The sequence below is a fragment of the Electrona antarctica genome (assembly GCF_951216825.1).
Source record: "Electrona antarctica genome assembly, chromosome: 6".
Classification (NCBI taxonomy): Eukaryota; Metazoa; Chordata; class Actinopteri; order Myctophiformes; family Myctophidae; genus Electrona; species Electrona antarctica.
Genome location: NC_136811.1, coordinates 14,949,117 through 14,969,494, shown reverse-complemented (window position 1 = coordinate 14,969,494; position 20,378 = coordinate 14,949,117). Strand labels below are relative to the sequence as shown.

General features: G+C 43.6%; 1 protein-coding gene across 1 annotated transcript in view; it reads right to left on the bottom strand.

Annotated features, from left to right (window-relative positions):
* Window positions 1-1,477: 1,477 nt before the first annotated feature.
* Window positions 1,478-20,378, bottom strand: part of LOC306924297 (uncharacterized protein) — a 24,435-nt gene continuing 5,534 nt past the window's right edge. The window contains exons 2-12 of the mRNA XM_079502766.1: window positions 16,578-16,638; window positions 16,016-16,036; window positions 15,549-15,821; window positions 10,602-10,722; window positions 8,675-8,856; window positions 7,227-7,369; window positions 6,917-7,064; window positions 4,675-4,769; window positions 4,314-4,403; window positions 3,904-3,999; window positions 1,478-3,785 (exon numbers count right to left, since the gene is read on the bottom strand). Of these exons, the coding sequence (XP_079358892.1) occupies window positions 2,727-3,785; window positions 3,904-3,999; window positions 4,314-4,403; window positions 4,675-4,769; window positions 6,917-7,064; window positions 7,227-7,369; window positions 8,675-8,856; window positions 10,602-10,722; window positions 15,549-15,821; window positions 16,016-16,036; window positions 16,578-16,638 (2,289 nt within the window). The 3' untranslated portion in view covers window positions 1,478-2,726. The remainder of the gene's footprint in view (window positions 3,786-3,903; window positions 4,000-4,313; window positions 4,404-4,674; window positions 4,770-6,916; window positions 7,065-7,226; window positions 7,370-8,674; window positions 8,857-10,601; window positions 10,723-15,548; window positions 15,822-16,015; window positions 16,037-16,577; window positions 16,639-20,378) is intronic.

The following is a 20,378-nucleotide window of genomic DNA, read 5'->3' as shown; positions in this document are numbered from 1 at the left end:
AAGAAAGGCCATCATTTGAGTTTGTTGAAGAGCTGCTTACTAAAGTTGGTTTGAGTAAACCCTTTTCATTGGCCTTTCATAGCTCTCATTTTGTGCTTCTCTCGGGATTCTTAAAATGCTTGAGTGCTGACTTAATGCACCAAGAAGCTCGTACCATATATAGTTGTGGTCAGTTAAAACACTGAGGTAGAGATATACCTTTTTTTTGTGAAGCAAAGATGCATCGACACACTTCCAGCCATAGAACACAGGAAATGGACTCCCATTATACTACATTACATTGCACTTCATGTCCACGCACGGCACGGAACGGAACGGAACGGCACCCCACATTTTGAAACCTCACGTTACACTGCTCCAGAGACAATATGGTTGCTGTTATGTGCAGAAACCTCTCACTATCTCCATACTTTTAACTGTGTGTGTGTGTGTGTGTGTGCGTGTGTGTGTGTGTGTGTGTGTGTGTGTGTGTGTGTGTGTGTGTGTGTGTGTGTGTGTGTGTGCGCTGTGCGTGCGTGCGTGCGTGCGTGTGTTTTGTAAATGAATGACCTACTTCGTCATACTACAATGTTACACAAAAGTAGCTTTCTATAAGCTCAAAACATGTCGCCGAGCTTTATCAGCTATTTCTTGCTACTTTTGAATTAGAATTCTGAAAGGTAACAGTTTTGGACACATGAGGTTTCCAGCAAACAGCAACGATATGGTAGTACTGTGGTGATGGTCTCGCAGCACTGTTTCCAAGCAGACACACAAGCACAAATATCACTGGTGCTCTTGACATCACTCTGGATGTATAGGCAATAGCATTTGTGAAATGTTGTCTACAGTATGTCTTAGATCGGTGGAGAAACTGTGGAACATCGCCCACATTGCTACAGGAGCTGATCTTTTAGAGAGCCAGTGATAGGTGTGTTAGGAACGAAGGGAAAAAAAGACAGAAGGAAGGATGGACAGAGGGAAGGAAAGAAACAGAGGAAGGGAGGGAAAAAAAGGAAGAAAGAGAGGCAGGAACCTCCAGGTGGTTTTGAATAACCCTCAAGGGCCAACCCACCCCCACCTCCCCATAATATATACTGTATAATGTGTATATTAAAGTTAATATTTAACATTAACGATCTTAAAGCTGGATTAAGACTAAATTAATAATTAATAATTAGTTACGTGCCTGTGTCCCTCACCCTCACCAACTAATCTACTACAAGCTCATAATGTGTTGCGCTTTGACAGTGTGAGCTTGTAGATCTGCAGTTTTTCGGTAGACAACACTGCACACGACGAATAGCATCATTAGTTTCATATTTCCAGCTTTTTCTCCCCACACTATGCCAATTAGTTCAGCCATTTTCTTGAATCCGATGATATATTATATTATTAATATTAAATTATTAATATTATTAAAACATATTTTGTTACGTTTAACAACGGTACTATTACTATTACAGATACAGTGGTGTAGAAATCCCAATAAAGAATCACTATGTGGCCACATGAGCTTCCAGTTCCACATTCTCGGCTGAGTTCCTCTGCAAATGTAAGAATAACAACAAGCTGTCGTCGTAACAGAGGGACGTCGAAAGCCAACAGCAGAAATGGCTGATCCAGACACTAGAACACATCAATAATAGAAACACGAGCATAGCCGGGAGGAAGAAACTGGGGCGGGAGGGGGGGGTCTCTAGCAGAGAGGCTATAAAATGGTGATGTTAGTGCTGTAAGTAGATTTTAGTATAGTTACAGAATAATGCCATGCACCTTGCTTATACAGGTGATCCTACTACAGTACAGATGTTTCCTCGAGAAGAAGGCTGGGCACATTTCAAATCCATTTCAGCTTCGAAGATGTTGGTTTTTAAAATGTCTTCTTTCCGTTGCTTTCGGACGATAGTGGAATATGTCCTCGTATGATCAAAGGACTCACTTGTTCAGGTCGATGTTCGATGGTGCATTCCGTGGTGCGTTCCAATAAGAACAAGAATGGACATCACACGCAATATGGAGAAACATTGAGAGGCTGTAAAAGGCCAATGCTTTCATTATGTATATGCTTGAGAAATAGTTTCTGAACGTTTTCATGCTGTTTTAATGTCGTTTTTTTCCCACATGCTGACAGGGGAGCAGGCATCTTAAATGGGTGACAAATGTTGTTTCCTATCACTAATGGATTTTTAAGGATGGGAGTTCTGTCGATGTTGCCATGTTAGCTCATGCGTCTGCGTCTGAAATGTTAAGTTGTAAACCATTCTGTCCATCTCTTAACGAGTGTTAGAAAAAGTCCTCAGGGTTTGATGTTTTCAGCTGTAAACTCTGCAAAAGGATTTTTATTTGCAGTCTGGCAGTCATACTGTGAAGTAGACAAATTAGAAAGGAGCCTACAGCTGTAAAAAAATAAGCAGCAAGGAGTATAGTAGTATATAACTAAAAAGGTTTTAACAATCAACAAACTGCTCATACAACTACTATAGTTTAGTTAAGTGAACTGTTTCTGTGAGTTAGGAAGTATCTAAAAGGGTTAAGTGTTACAGGTACAGACAGGGGGAGATGCTGTGATTGAGTTACTTCTACGTTCAGGCATTAGAAGTTTTATTATTGTACTGAATATCAAGGTCCTTGCCCCGACTGCTATGGTTCCATCATTATTTGGTAGGGCGTGTTCGATTGTCTACTGTGGTGGTAATATGGACGATATCTGTGGAGCTTTTCTTGGACCTTTACAAAGCCTGTTCTCAGGTAGTGGTGGACTCGGTGGCCGCAGTGCCATCTTTGCTGGCAGGGGCATCCGCCTTGGACTCTAATGCTGGACTGGCAGAGTCTAGCTCTGGGGTTTTAGCAGGGGTTGCCTTTTGAGCGGATTGCCCGAGAAAATCAAAAGGGTCTGGGGTCAGTTTGGACTCTGGATCGGGCTCGGGTGTACCGTTGGAGATTGGAACCGGTTCCGGGGTGGTTGGCTTGGGAGGCTCAGGAGTGAGAGCCAGGGCAGCCTTGGGTTCAGGTGATGGAGTGGCCACTTTGGGAGAAGGAGCCAGGGGTGAGCTGGGCTTAGGTTCTGGACTTGGGCTGGGAGCAGGAGCCTTTAGTTCTGGCGTTTTTGCCTCTGGGCTGGACTTGGAGATGGGACTCGGGGGAGGCTTGAGGACAGGGCTTGGGACTGGGCTGAGCTTGATGTCAGGAGTCTTGAGGACAGGGCTTGGGACTGGGCTGAGCTTGATGTCAGGAGTCTTGAGGACAGGGCTTGGGACTGGGCTGAGCCTGACGTCTGGAGTCTTGAGGACAGGGCTTGGGATTGGACTGAGCCTGACGTCTGCTGGTTTGGGGACATCCAATTTGGGTAGATCAGGAGTCTTGAGGACAGGGCTTGGGATTGGGCTGAGCCTGACGTCTGGAGTCTTGAGGACAGGGCTTGGGATTGGGCTGAGCCTGACGTCTGGAGTCTTGAGGACAGGGCTTGGGATTGGGCTGAGCCTGACGTCTGCTGGTTTGGGGACATCCAATTTGGGTAGATCAGGGGTTTTCATGGTCTCGGGTTCCGCTACTGGGCTAGCCTTTGTCTCAGCCACAGGACTGGGCTTAAGCTCTGCAGCAGGCGGCGCGCTGGGCTTGGTTTCGGCAGCAAGCGGGCTTGCCTTGACGTCATGAGAAATAGAGAGGCTCACGGCCTCAGACTCTGGCATATGTTCACCGGCATCGGTGTCTGTGTCCAGTGGGAGTGCAGTGGTGTTGAAGCCCACCCCAGAGTCACTAGTCTCAAGGTTATTGCCAACCTCCTTGGAGGACACCTCCAGACCCTGTGAAGAAAGAGAAAAGACAGAACGTTATATACTGTCTGCAGTTGGATCCAAACTCAGGTCCTATAGCAACTGGCTGAGTTTAGCTGAGACACCAGGCACCTCCATAAGGACTCACTTTAATGTCCACTTCAGTACTCTGAGATTTCTCTGTGTTGTTGTCAGCCTGGGAACATTTGGAATCTTCATTGAGTTGGGTGATGTTCTTCACCACCTGTGAATACAAACACGAACACGAACACACATAAAGAAAGTTGAGGGGCATAGACATGCCACACAGATCTCTGTCTGGAATCGAATCGAGGAGGTTGCAATTTCAGTACGTGACTGACTCTTCAACTACCGGCCCGCACTGACAAATGGCATATTATTGCGAGTAGAGAAAGTTTTATGATAATATAATCATTTTTGATTTAACACACAGAGTTACAAAGTGCATTACATTACATGAAACTGAAATGAATACAATAAGTCTACTTTACCAACCGTAGATAAGCACGTGAAGTGTTTCTATTTCCATAAACTGACCTGCCGGAAGGCGTCACCACCCTCCTCCTCCTTGCCAGCATTGTGGGCGATCTTCTCCAGATCGGAGGCACGCTTGGCTCTCTTCTTCACCTTGTTTTTTTTTTTGTAACAATATATTTATTGCATTTTTCTTTTTTTTTACAAACAGACAATACAACAGAACAATACATAATACATCAGACAATACAATTACTTAAAAAAACAAAAACAAAAAACAAACAGACAGTACATACATATAAATACAGTATATTTAAATAAAATAAGGGCACTTAGACTGGTAACCACAACAGAGTCCTTATGGCCACAAGACCAAATAGCTGCAGAGAATACAATTAAACAATTTCAGTTTCCTCTTCTTCACCTTGTACAGACAGGACAGCAGGCACACCAGCAGCAGGAAGGCCAGCAGACCCAGCAGGGCAATGATCGCCACATAGACCGCTGGCAGTCTGTAGGCTGGGTGTAGGGAACGGAGGGAGAGAGTGGCGGGAGTCAGGGTGAAGACATAGAGGGAGGAGATAGGCCGGGGGGTACATAGAACGAGAGAGAAAATCGAGAGAGGGGCAGACAGAGATGGAGATAGGGGGTGGACATGGTAGGAGAGAGAAGAGGGCACACGGGGAGAAGGGAGAGAGGGGGGGGGGACATGTGAGATGACGACAGGGGGGGAGAAAGGGAGGCAGAGAGCAAAGGAGTGGGAGAGTAAATTATTCAACTGACCTTTGTATGAAATTCAGAGAATGAATGCAGCGAATGAAAGAAAGGAATGATAACCCCTTCCTCTGTGGTGTCATTCTGTGGTAATGGAATTGTTGAAGCATTATGACCCAATCTGGGAACCCATTGGCAAAACAAAGGAAAAACAGCACCCTCTTTTCCTTTGATGTGAGTCAACAGTCTGTCTCGAGAGACTACTCTACCCTCTACTCTATACACAACCCCTTTGATACCAAGGCTATTCACACTGTTATTCAAACATTCACCTATACCACGTGAAGTCGACTGGATGCTTTTATATACAAAGTAAACAGTGTGAAACACCATCAATCAACCTGCAATTAACAGATTCATTGAGGAATGAAGAGTAATGAAACAAATCAATGAGTGTGATGATTGCTGTAATGCTTCCATTTGTCAAATGACATGACGAAACCTTTCAGGGCCCTACTGAGACAATAGAGTGGGGAAAGGAAGAGAGGCAGAGTGGGTGGAAAGGAGGGGAGCAGAATACAAAAGTGAAAGGGAGCGGTTTAGACGTGTATTTGATAAGATAATGGAAGTAGCATGATTGAGGCGTGGTCCTGCTCCTGAAATCCTGCTAATCAATAGCTCCAATTCGAGGCTAGAAGTACAGCTGGTGTCATCTAATGTTCATGCTTGAGTGGGGCAGCCTTGATTAAACACCTTGCCCAATGGCACTTTTGTGGCAGTCACTCTCTTTATCACTTACAGCACAACACCAACACCAGTATGGTTGCAACTCTCGGTTGTCTTCTTAAAGGAGCATTCAGTGATTTGGGTGATTTGGAAAACCACCCAGTCCGCCCCGGTAACAAAATGTGCACATGCACGCTCTACAGTGGGGGGAAGTGCAACAGGCCAACAGCATGTGCACCAAGGCCCGCCCCCACTCGATCATGATTGGAGGAAGGCCCCTCTCATCCTGATTGGATGAAGGTTTTGCCACCCGCCACCAAAACTGAAACTAGGGTTTTTTGACCCCAGGGGCTCACTGGGGACAGGGAGGATTTCCTTATATGGTCAGCACACTCTATAGTAGGGAGGATTATCCAGAAAAAAAGAAAAAATAAGTGATATTTGAATTAAGTCAAATCACTGAATATACCTTTAACAATTATTCTATTGCTTACTTTTTAGATTAATGGAATAATCAAGAAGCATGTTTTTTTTTTTTTTTTTTTTACATATTAGAAAAACATTATATATCAACAATCAATTACCCGCTTAAGCGTTATTTTATTCTTTATTGCATGTTTTCATGCAATTAAAATTATAACAGTACGTAATAATGTATTTATTAGTAATGTATTCATATAGATATTAACAAATAGCCCATCTACAAGCTCACAACTTTGAGCTCGAACCCATGAACTTGTGGTCCAAAGGCGAGAGCTCTATCGACTGAGCTACCCGGACACAAACACAAAGATGTCCAAAATGAACCTGACTCCGATCTGGCCTCTCTCGGGCAGAGACGATGTACTCCGAGCAAATTCTGATCGGAGCGATATGTGGCCGTATGCGGCCGCTAGAGGCGGGATCAACGCGAGACTGGTGACATATTGAAGCGCTGCCACAGCGCAAATGTAAACACAACCTAACAAGACTACAACTCGACATTATTATGGAGATATCAGATTTCTGTCCCGCTGCTTCCGGTTCATCGTTTCTGCTTGAGAGAGAGACCAGATGCAGGCAGGAGGGAACTTGTGAACTCAATACTGCCGCAATCTGGCCGAGTCAGGTTAGCCCAAAATAATGATTGATTAAATTATAGATAATTGTTCATAATCAATCAAATCGATTATGACCCACAAGCCTATAATTCACATGCATGGAACAACCCCCCCTCCCCTCCTTACGGTCTACTTTCAGGTAAATGTTGGCGACGACAAATTCCTTCGCGTCAGTGATCTTGAAGTCTCCTGCATCAGAAGTCTTGACCTGCTCGAGAATGATCTCAGAACCCTCCAAAGATAGACGGCCTTCAAAACCCAACGAAGCCTGAGCCTGGAGAGAAAAGATGATACAAACATGACATTTTGAGTTAAAAAGATAGTGTAGGGCAGATGCGTTTACAAGCATTGAACACAGAAGTCTGAGAGAGCATGACATGCTATCATACACCATACAGTTAAGTAAGTATATATAATATATATAAAGAGTAGTTACACTGGTGAGCTCTCCCTTGTCCAGCAGGATGTGGGGCTTGGGGTCGGCTGCAGGGGTGTACTGGATAAGGGCCGTCGAGCTGTTAATGATGACGTTGAACTTCATTTTCCCTCCATAAGGAATATTGAGGAAGATATGGTGTTCTGAAACAAAAATGAGGAGTGGAAGAAAAATTACACTAGAAGAATGACCAGCTTGCTGTTTTACAACAACGCCCTGCTTAACCCAATGATTAATTTCATCTTCGTGCTCAAATATTGAAACCATTTTAGGGCTGGTGTCCAGGTGTTGTAGGGGTAAAGTTCCTGCTCGCCACCACCGTAGAGACTGATGTCTCCATGGTTTGGCAGGGTGGACACTGGACACACTGTCTGACAGTATTTGCAGGTACGTAGGAAGCCTTTTTTTGAGGGAGAACTCTCTCTGTCGTTGAACTAGCGATTCCTACAGCTTGATTGGGACACTTGTTTAGCAGGAAGAAGAATTGGGAAGGATTTATGGACTTCTGGGGTGTACACTACAGAACCGAACAGATGCCTGTTATAGCTATGTTTTTGTTATGTATGTTATAAACATTTCATAGTAGAGAAGAGATATTTATGAATGTAACAACAATTATAATATCATGTGGTTTATCAACGGTCTCTATTAGCGATTATTATTCATTGCTATTGGAGACAAGGTAGTTATTAATATATTCATAATCACAAGATATTATAAATTTATAATGTTAATGTATACCAATAGGCTACATCTAATAGTAATTATTGTTACAGCTGATGAGTATTATTTACTCAAGAGATGAAGCTCAGACAAATGCCAACGAGTATCTATATTCTATCCTATCAAAAACATTGGACATCATTGTTTTTTTTGTATTTTTTTGGCATTTCATGGTATACACTTTTAGCTTGTGTGAAATAATTGTGACCTATAAGAAGTTAGAACACACACAATTCTACTGCAGAACATAACCCTGATAAATGTGAATGTGTTTACTAGCACCATGGAGCATCTCCAATATGCATTAGTCTGATGGCGCCCATTAAGGCAGTGCTCTTTAAAAAGCCATTATGGCAGACAGGAAGTGAGGAGTAACAACAAGAAGGACAGATTACCCTGATAGCATGAGGGGATCGGGGGCAGGATACTCAACATGCCCCCTGCTGGCCAGGGACTGCCCTGGTCCATACATCTCCCAGTGTGTCCATGATTCGCCACAGGTTGTGTTTAACTGATGGAATGTCTACCTGTTGATTCACTGTGAATAAGTGTCAGTCAAATGTCCTAAATTGTTTATTAATAACATGTAAGCCTGCCTCTTTGTTTCTCCCATGTAAGGCAAAAAGTGATTTATTTTATGCATGTCTTAAAGGCCAAAGGTCATAACCAGATTTAATACATCCAATCCATCCAACTTTACTTCATTGTGGGTTTTGACCGCTCACCTTTCACGTTGAGGCAGACCTGCCTTTGGATCTTTCCAGCTGGGCTATCCCTGACGGTGTAGCTGCCCTCATCGGCCCCGGTGACACCACTGAGGGCCACGAAATGACCGCTATGATCAATAATGCGACCCTGGTACCCCTCCTTGGCTTCACCCGTAGCGGTCAGCAGTACCTGAGCAGGCCTGTAGTGGTAGGACACATTAACATAAGGTAAGCTATGGTTATGGTAACTTGGTAAGGTCAGATAGGTTAGCTTGTCAACTTCCTTTGTTGAAAGGAGAGTTGGCATTTCACCGCCTGGTTTCAGTTTGGTTTAGATTGTAAACCGAACCAAATTCTAAACTTTAGAATGATTGCTTTGAAAGCTGATTAAGGAGTCAGTTACGGCCAGATTATACTCGTCGTGACTGTGCAGACGTGAGTATCTGGAGACGGTGGAGTCAACACAACGTGCTTGGGATTGAACAACACTTTATGGTTGCAGATGTGCATTCATAGGTTTTTAAAAACAGTTATTGAACTAGCCAGCCTGAGGTCCAATGGCAGGCTGTTCCAGAGTCTTTAGGGCCCGCGGGCCTTGATTGCAAAGGCCCTGTCACCCATCTGGATTTAGGAACAATTAGAAGAGCTAAGTCACTGCATGGCAACCAGTGTGGATCAGCTAAAACTGGAGTTATGTGTTCCGACCTCCCTGTACCAGTTCTGGGGGCAGCCGCATTCTGCACCAACTGCAAGCGTTGTAGGAAGCCTTTGCTGAGGCATGATGAGAAGATCGAGCATTACAACAATCTAGGCAGGATGAAGTGAACTGTTTTGAGTAGACAGGTTGATCTAATTAGAGAAATGTATGTTGCACAGATGGACAAAACACGTTTCAACAACTCTTTTCACTTGCACACAGCCGGATTCTTGCAACCGGTTTTACATTTGCGGTCTTGCAGACATTGAGTCAAGACTGTCAAGGAGGCGGGATCTGTGAGTGCATGTGTTTGGTCCGACGAGTCATTGGTCCGAAACACGACTACCCACCTCAAACCCTAACCTAACCATAACCGCAAGCACGGGAGCAGGCGCTAGTCCGAGGTGTGGACGCATGTCGAACCAATGCTCCGTCGGACCATAGTATGCCTCCCGGGATGAGTAACTAGGGGGACTGGCAGGAATCGGATTTAGTCTTTAGCCAGCTAAAGGTCAGAGATCTTAAACAACCATTATTTTTGCACAAAATACTAGGCTATAACCTGCTGTCTCTTTTACTCCTACACCTTCCTTATTTTGTACTATTCACTGCTGACTGCCGGTTTAGCTACACCAGCTGATTTCACTAATTAGTTCCCATCTCTCTGGTTGAAGTTGTGTTAATTACTGAAATCAGCTGGTGTAGTGTTTGGTTGGAAAACCTGCCTAGTGAAGACTCTCCATTGTGCTTGATAGTATGTCACAGCTGGGGAAACAATACACTTCCCTTTTATTTAATGAACCTGCCCGTGGCCACGCTTGACAGGGAATTGATATATGGCCTGTCTGTCTATCTGTCTGTCTGTCTGTCTGTCTGTCTGTCTGTCTGTCTGTCTGTCTGTCTGTCTGTTTGTTAGCAAGATAATTTGCAAATGTATTGGCAGACGGAATGATCAGTAGGCTGCCTGCCTGGCCCCAAGACATGATTAACCATTTAAAATGTTAAGCCCTATACATTCATTATTGCATTATTCATCGTACGACAAATAGTGAAAGGAGCCGGTTGCGAAGGGTGTTGACTTTGTAGATCTGATTTTCCCTTTCTTTGTGGGGACCAAAATTGGGTAGTGTGGTTACGTTTAGGTTGGAAAGGTCAAGGTCACAATCGAGGGGCAAGACAGGTTAGTCGGTGCATTTGTTTAATTACCACACCATTTGTAACACACACAATTCAGCTGACAATACCTACATATGTGTCTGGTTGGCCTCGATGTCACTGGATTTAAACTCCAGCGTGATGGGAGCGGTCACCCCCGTAAGTTGGATGTGGAAATCATCTCCATACTTCACAGTCTGTTCGATGGAGCAATCTAGAAGGAAAGAAGAGCAGGGTGATGAAGCAGGAAGAAAGCAAGGGTCGTTTAAGAGAGAGAACGACATTTGAGCGCAGAGAATAAAGGAGCAGCGATGCATACATATCACGGAGGCTAGAACAAGGAGGCGAGGATGGAACCCAAATTGAGGAGTATAAAGACAGGATGAAGACAGGCTAAACAGTAGGGAGGGAAGGATGGGGGGTTGGTTTGACAGTTAAAGAACCGCATAATTACTGGCTGGGGTTTGCTGCACGCTGTTCAGTGCTGCAAACACACATATTATGCAGGTGCACGCACACACGCACGCACACATTTGTGCCTGTTCCATCTCTCTGCACATTGCCGGCTCCATATGGCGTTTCTTCCACATCCTGTTACACTGCAGTCCTCTCCCGTGATGCATTGAGCCTAGTTCTCTTTCAGTGTTTTTGAGCCGTTGTGTGTGTGTGTGTGTGTGTGTGTGTGTGTGTGTGTGTGTGTGTGTGTGTGTGTGTGTGTGTGTGTGTGTGTGTGTGTGTGTTTGTGTTTGTGTTTGTGTGTGTGTGTGAACAAGTCACACAATTAATCTGTTATTTTTGCAAATTGTGAAATTAGATTTTTGTATTTTTATATTTACGAAAAAAGAAAGGTGGAAAATTCAATAAAAGGATGGGGCACTCACTCACTCACTCACACACAAAAGAAAGAAAACAGAAGGTATAAATGAGGTCACAGGGATGGTCAGTAAGTCAAATAAATTGTTAGAATTTTATTTGAAATGTTTTGTCTTAATGGCATGCCCAAAATAGGACTGCCATGGTTGAAAGGGGGTAAGTGCAGAGATCCATTTCAGACCACAATGCATCAGTTCCACGGTGCCGCAAGTCAACGGTGGTGGCTGACTGATGCGACACAAATGGCAGATCCGATGTCTACTCCATACGACGCTAACACTGACAGGAGATCAGATAAAAACAGACTCGACTCAATCAGAGGTTATCTCATCTCTAATGTCCAAACATTTCCTTCCAGTAAGTGAAGTTTCTCCTTGACTCACAGAGTTATATAGGGGAGGATAAAATGATATGGTAAATATAGCCTAATGGGATTCAAGTGATTAGAAAAAGCATGTTGCAGGTGGGTGGGTCGAGCTTCTAGTTACTTTATAATTCCTCAATCACTCAGACCTTGGACTTTGTTCTATGACTATAATTTAGAGCATCTGCTGCATTCCTAAATTATACATTTTATATTAATTGATACATGCGGGTGAGATTAAAAGCTCTACTCAAACCCCACCGGCCCACCCTAACCCAAACACCATTAGAATTAAATGTCCTTTTTTTCTTTAAAGAAATGTATCCCACAATTTTGTAACCCCTTTTTTCACCCATGCAGTGTCAATTATCTAATGTAATCCTGGGCGCTACACTTCCTCTGCCAACCTGGGGGGGCAGCTGACTGACCTCATGCTTCCTTCTATGCATGAATAGTCCAAGCTGCTTCTTTTCACCTGACAGTGGGGAGTTTCCCCGGCTGGACGTAGCACATGGAAGGAACACGTTATTCCGACCAGTTCCTTTCCCCTCCATCAGGCGCCCTGGCTGGCCAGGGGGAGGTAGTTTAGAGACCAGGAGGATTACTGCATGTTTTTGTGAGGGTACCTACCCTAGGGGACACGGGGAGAACATGCAAACTCCACACAGAAAGGCCCTTTCGCCAACCCCGCCTCGGGTATGGGCACTGATGCTGCGGAGGAGAGGACACACCCCCAGCGCCCACAGCGTCCCCAGCGGGAATCGAACCCAGGACCTTCTAGCTGTGAGGCGACAGCACTACCGACTGTTCCACCGTGCCCCATATTGTCCATTCAATGTTATTGTATTATTCCACAAATCTTGTAGGCACAGATGATGTCGCTGAATTTCAATCATCCACTGTATTGATTTCAGTTTCAGTAGGTAATATGTAATCTGGGAAACAAGTAAAAAAAAAACTCCCAACATTTGTACTGCAAAATCCAGTGAAAATGTACTCTTTATTCTGCTCAATCTTGACATTGTCTATCAATGTTAAATTAGCACAGGATTTTAAGGGCTTGATCGAAAATATCCGATCTACAAGTAGATGTATGCCGGCCGGCAAGAAACTAAGTATAATTTACAGTGTAGGGACTGTAACGGACCCACAGGTAATACTTTTATTGTTTAGTATATATTCACAGTGTTGTGAGGCATTGAACAGGAAGTCTATTAATTTGAAGACATTGTGCCAACAACTGATCGCAGCTGATGAGAATCAGATAATTGGGACCCAGCTCAGCTGTGGCACTGGAGTTGGTGTGGCTAAAGTTTGTTGGTTATGTGGATGGCTAAGGAAAGGAAGGCCAAAGGAACGGTCAAATGCCAACTAACCATGGAACGAACTGATGCCACACACAGAAGATAGCACTATAGCTGGCAAGGGGGACAAGGTATTTTATTGATTTGCTTGCACTGTTATTGGTATTATTGTGAAAATGTATGCAGAAGGCTGTTTATGTATTGTGTAATGTACTTTAGTTGCGAACGCAACTATGAGACCCAGCAGATCATGTCTGTCTGTCTGTCTGTGTGTCTGTCACGCGGTAACACCACCCGCCCACCACCAGAGGGCGCAGCTGTATCACACACAAAAACACACGCACATACACACACGCACGCACGCACGCACGCACGCACGCACGCACACACACACAAAACTAACTTTAAAAAAACTTAACTTAAAAAAAAACTTAACTTAAAAAAAAAACTTAAAAAGGAAAAACTTAAAAAAAACTTAACTTAAAAAAAACCACAAAAAAAGAGAACTTAAAAAAAACCTTAAAAAATTACGTAATTTATTCTAATTGTTGTTTTTGCAATTTACGAGCTGCGTTCGCTTCTCGCGTTCGCACGTCTTACTTGTGATGCATGGAAAATGTATTTTGTGCCTGAGATTGGAACTGTTTATGGATTATATTGTAGTGATTTATGACCTTTGATATATTGTATTCTATTTCTGTCCCAGTTCTACGTTGATCTATGAATAAAGCAACTTCAAAATCATCAGTTCACACTTCATCCTTAAAAGGCCAGCTGGGTCCGCTACAGGGACAGATTCTGTATGATCTCATTGGGTTCTGCTGGTGGGCACTGCAGTTCCAATGCACTCAGTCCTTGGTGCAGGTGCTGTACTGTGGACTCCATGCCAAGTGAGCTCAGTGCAGCAAAATGAGGCTACCCACATTAAGTTACCTGGTAATTACCATACCGTAAAATGAAGGGTTACCCTGATGGTAAATATGTCTGGTAATTACAAATATGCAGGATCTGATGTAACTATCCCTTGTATAAACCCTTTTCAAAATGGAATTTAACGAATGTGTTAAAACCTAGTTTGTGGTGAAGGTGAGATGATGAGTGTCATTCATGTGATCAAATGGACACCTTTCCTTTTGGATGTTTGGTTCACTTATAGGCCCATGATTTGTGTACAATACATTCTCAAGAGTCAACAAACGTGCGCATAGATGTAATACCGAAATGACGGTGAGATTGGTACAGCATTGGCATACTATATAGCCGACCCTTTTCACAGCAGCCATCGTGATGGGTAAACACAGCTGAAGTTAATAACATTCATTGACGGTGTGTTCTTATTTGGGTGTTGCTGTGTGCCAGCACGGACAGCTCCTGTACAGTTAATTCCATGCTGGCACACAGTAAGTCTGGCAGCATACAACAACTTATCTGAGGACGTACATGTTTTATACTCAATGCAGCTCTGCTTTGACTGCTGAACATTAGACCCATCCGACTGTATACAGCACTGAAACGGGGAGTTTGTTTTCATCCCCCGCTCCGACGTTCTTTGAAATATTATTCTTGGGGATTTCTCCATTTCTGGCGACAGAGCATGCTATCTCTCTCCATGAATTAACTGCCATCTGCTTGTTCCTCAGTTAGCGAAGAGTCAAGACAGAGTTTGTACACTGACCTCCTCAGCCGACCTAAAAACGGTCCATTCCTTGTTGGCAGATTGTGGAAATAAAACAAGAGTAGCTAGCCTACCTTTGGTTTCAGAATAATCTGGTGGTGTTGGCTACTTAGACATTGCAGTGATTGCACGAGCAAGATGAAACAAACTTTGCTATGGTAACGCATTTGTTCACTTTCTCAGCAATAATGTAATTTTGTTCTTTTGACCTCGCTGAACTTCGTTTGAGCAATTAAGACTTAAGAGTACGTTCACACACATGAATACTTAAAGATTCGCCTGCCATTCGCTTCTATTCCAAGGGGCGAAACGTCCAGTGGCAAAGCAAATGATTTGCCTCTCCTGCCTCTTGTGGATTTTTACTTTGGTGAACTTTGACGAGGATTTCGCCTCAGCAGGCCATTACTACTACTACTCCCCTGTATTACTTGCACATGTACTGTATGACCGTACACTAACAACACGTACAGTAAATGAAACACACTCCCACTTAAAGTGTTATTACTGTTTACCCATCATTACAATGGCTGCTGCTACTGTACATATCTCGTATATTAGAAATAGCAATATTACAGAGGGGTACGTAGCGTTAGCCTGATGTCCCAATAATCCGACATCACTAACCCTACCCCTAACCATAACCGCATGCCTCACTAACCCTAACCATAACCGCATGCATCACTAACCCTAACCATAACCATAACCATAACCGCATGCGTAGGTCACGGGTGAGTCTTAACCGGCCACGTATGTTGGACTAACGGGATGTCGGATTAACGCGTGCCCCACATTACAGAGCAGCCATGGTCACTCTACACTGATACCTCGGACGATGAGCGCAATGCGTTGGACTTCATCTGGTGTCTCTGGGTTCTTCACCGTGTAAACGCCCTCGTCTGTTTCGGCCACATTGTCCAGCATCAGGAACATGAGCTGGCGGTTGAGCTTGGCCCTGGTCCCCACCGTGTTGCCTGACTTCATCAGCACTGCCTCCGGCACACGAGCCAAGTTGGTGCGGAGGAACGTAACCTCCACCGCCAGGGAGGTCAACGGGATGTGGAAATCATCTCCATGGAACTTGGTCTGAGACTTCTCTTCTAGGGGGACATTTTGGAGGGACGTGTCAGTGGAGGGAAATTACGAGGAATATATTATTTTAGCAAAGGTCCATGGTTTATTTAGAATGTATTCTCTCAATATGAATTAACAATGAAACATAGGAGGGCAAGTAAAGTGCATGGCGTTAAATTCATATAAAGAAGATTCACTAGTACAAGAGATTAAATCTTACCTTTCACAGGGGCAGAAAGAGCTATAAGGGGAAAAAAAGACAGATTTTCAACACTAATTCAGATCATCAATGTTACTGTCCTACTACAGAGAGACAGCGTCCTTCAACAAAAGATGACTTTATGCCTTGAAGCTAAATTAATAGTTAATGCTGAAGTTAAACATCATCTTACAACCTTTAACTGCAAATATATTGTCTTTAATATGCGTCTTTAAGCACTTAAGCCCTATACTCAATTGACTGGAGTCCCCCAGGGAACTAGGCCCCTCCTTTTTCCCTCTACACCAAATATATTTGCCTAAAATAGCCAATCTACAAGTTAAAGCAATGCTATGGGTGTAGATGTTATTTTTTGTGAATATTCGCCTCTACTGTAGGGACACAAAGTTACCTAGACTATAGACTTTGTTTGTGACTTGCCAATTAATTCAGTGTAACATTTCAGTTGATGTAAAAATGAGAAATTCACACACTGACAAGTGACAAAAGACACACGACACATTTCTGTTTTAAGAGTATATACAGAAGAACATCAATAACATGACATGAAGTCCTACAGTACCTGTACTGAGCAGAAAGCTCAGTGCAACCACGCTGGCCGCTGTTCTCATCTTCTCTTGGGCCTATGCAGATACAGCACACACACACACACACACACACACACACACACACACACACACACACACACACACACACACACAGTTTAACAATGCATACAGAAACACAAATATTTTAGGTGCAGTAAAGGTTACATTCACAAACTCATGGATATGTCCTCATGATATAGGCCTAATTACACATGTCACTTAGCACTCCTTGGGCACAAGCAGTGGCAGCTCCGCCATAAAGGGCAGCAGAGATGGCACACTTTGCCAGCCTTGCATGCCTTGTCTTTGGGCGCGGGCATCCCAAGTTGTCGAAACCCTCCGACAACCAGTCTGTGGGTATGTCCTAGGCTGGATCACCATAGGAAACAAAGTTCTTAGTCTTGCACTGTTGCTTGGTGTTAAGGAATTGGAAGGTTATTCTCAGGTTGTACATCACTTGGGAAATGGAGTATTTCCTGGTCCCTGGGGGGACCTATTTTGTTTGTTCTTTGCTTGTACGGCTTCACCTAGCAGATGCCTGCTCAGTAGACTCAGATGAGCGCACAGGAGGGAGCTCTCAGTGTCCTGCTCACTGACACTTCAACACGTAGACTGGGCGAGCCGTGCAGGCGAAGTGCCAGCCTTTTGATTCCCAGACAGCCTCTCCACTCCTTCACGTATGGCCACCTTTTGTAAAGACTATCAGCTATAACTAACTGCCTAAACATGTAAACAAGCAAAGGTCATTCTCTATCATGCTTCCACATGCTTGTGTTAATCTTATTCTATGCCCCTCTTCTGTTTCGAGTTTAAGCAATTAGGATACATCTAAACTCGCGTCACACTGCGATTTTGGAACACAGACAGACCAGACTTTCCTCCGAGGTGGAAAGCCTGGTCTGTCTGTGTTCCAAAATCGCCGTGTGAACCGGTCTGGAGCGGATGGTAATTTACCTCATGTTGTGTTGTAGTCACTTTGCAGTCATCAGGCAGAAAACCACAACAACAACTGATCATAATTTTAGGGCCTACCCAATAAAATAGAATTTCCCTGTGGGACAACAAAGGTATACAGACGCTAAATAGTCTCTGGAAAGTACACTCACATTTATATTTAAACAATCAGCAAAACTACGCTGCATCAAGGATTTTATTGGGTAGGCCCTAAAATTATGACGCAGGAATTATTTTGGGTACAGGGTACTGATTCCGGCATGTGGTTTCCTGCCTGATGACTGCAAATCATTGACTACAACATGACGAAAGTTACCATCTGCTCCCGACTGGATCATAAACCCGAAAAGGAATGGCAAGGAATGTTGCCCAGGCTAGGATACATCATCTTCAACTGGGTATTGTTATTTTCTGTATATTAGCTTAACACTACATACAAGAGACAGGCACGCACGCACGCACGCACGCACTGCATTGCTAAACAGCAATCTGGCTAAATATCCCTATCCAGTTGTCTGGAGTTCATTTAAAACTTTAAGAGCCAAACAACTGGAATGCCATCTGAAGAATGAACTAAAACTTGCTCTCAATGCAAGTCTTTGTAAAGTCAAAATGAGTGCCAGTGATGGACAAAATATATTTGGACAGTGAAGCATTTTAAATGCTCTGTTCTCCCATCGCTTTAACACTGTGGCACTGTTGGTTTGTATCTGGTTTTTACTCGTGATCAGTACACATTGAGCATTTGAGTTTGAAAGACAGTGGTCTTTCAAACTCAAATGCTCAATGTGTACTGATCACGAGTAATAAGACGATCACGAGTAATAAGACGATCTCTCTGAGTTCTATGGATCCCTTCAACGTCATGACTCATCGATTCAAGTGACTCACACATTACACATTTCCAACAACAGGGCGATGAGCAGACATCTGTGCTCATTGCTTTTAAACACATCCGGCCTATACCAAATGCACCTCCCCCCTGTGCCTTTCACCCAACAAACGTAGGCCTATCAAAGACTACCTTAATAATATTCACTCATTTGTGATGTTCACTATTATTCAGTTGCACGCACAGTAAAACATCCGTCCATATATGGGTATAAAAGGGACAAGGACTGACTGATACAGAGATCTTCCATATGGGCATATCAGTCAGATCGGAGGTGTGACGTAGGTGAGAGGGACGCGTAGTGGCCTGAGCTCTAGATTTGAGTACGCTAAATGCAGATGTGAAGTCACATCTGCACAGTAAACAGGCCACGGTCCTGAGGCTTTTTGCTGCATGTCACATCGCCCACCCCTGTCTCTCTGATCGCTGTCTCAATGTGAATGAAACAGAAATGCCAAATTCAGTCATATGGGTTTCACCTTATCTGAAGAAATGCTACAGAGTCTTTTATATCCAACCAAAAGACAATTCATACAGTTTGTGTTGTTTATTGATAGATAATTCTGTTTCATTGTCATGCCACCCATGCAGGTGTCAAGCTAGCACCGACTCTAAAGACGTATACCCTTACATCATGTTACACAACTTATCAGCCAAGGAAAATATTGTGTGATGAAAACGCCTACTGTATATCTGTAGTGCTACCTAAAGAAATGATCCCAAATGGAAATTTCACATTTCTATAATAAAGTTGATGTTTCAAGGTACTGTAATAATACTGGTTGATCACACAAATGTAGCTTTTAGCGTAGGTTCAATAAGGAAGATCTTAACCAACGCTTTCATTCAGCCTTTCAGCACTATCATGGCTCATCATTATCTGTTCTCAAATCCTAGCACTTCGCAGCAGCCAATCAGGTGATTGGACTCCGCCTTTAAATATCTCTGCCTCTGACACTTTGCCCTTCTCTTTTCAGTCTGCAACAAGCAACCCACCTCCATCCCCAACTCCACCTTGTCATCTAGTGTTGAGAAGGAAGGAGGTTCATCTGCTCAGCTGCCACCACCAGCGTCTAGACTTCAATGCTCCAATGGGGGGGTTCTCCCTATTAAAAGCTAATCTTATTCAATAAATGCAATTGGAGTCTAATCGCCAAAATAATGCTCTGCCATAATTTTGCCTTTGCCATTTTGCTAAACTGCTGCCAAAATCTTTCCAATAAACATTCGCTTATTCCATATTGGTGTGTTCTCTCCTTTATTGAACCAACAAATTGTCTTTGTCCCATAATCATTACATTGACCATTCCACACAGTAAACAGGTACTCTCAAAGTAGGCTATACTATCTATCTATCCAAATGATCTATTATTTCTTCCTTTCTTTCTTTCTTATTTCCTCTCTCTCTCCATTTCACCGTTTCTCTCCTGTGCATGCTTTAAGTACCAAGTTTCACTAGGAATCAAATTAGGTTATCTAATAGGCTGGTCTAAAAAACTCCCTAAAGAGATTGTAGCTGCAGTCAATCTTTGCGGTCTGCAGCAAATTCAATTGACCCCCCATTGCCTAGAGGGTATTATTGGACGTGGAGACAAAAAAGTTGCCTGTGGAACAAAACGACCCTTTTAGATAACAAATGAAAGTGTCATCGTGGTTTAATAGCATGTCTCGATTTAATTTAAGACCTCTGAGGCTATGACAAAAGACACTATCATTCTTTCAGAAGTCTTCTCCTTTTACAGGGGCATATTGGACTGTTTGTGTGTTTTGCCATGACCACCCTGCGACCAGCTGGCCTTGTACCACCATCAAGTCTATTGATTACCACCCTGCGACCAGCTGGCCTTGTACCACCATCAAGTCTATTGATTAGGTGCCCCTGCAGGATATGCCTGAAGTAAAACAGAGGATCCCACAGATGTTCCTGGCC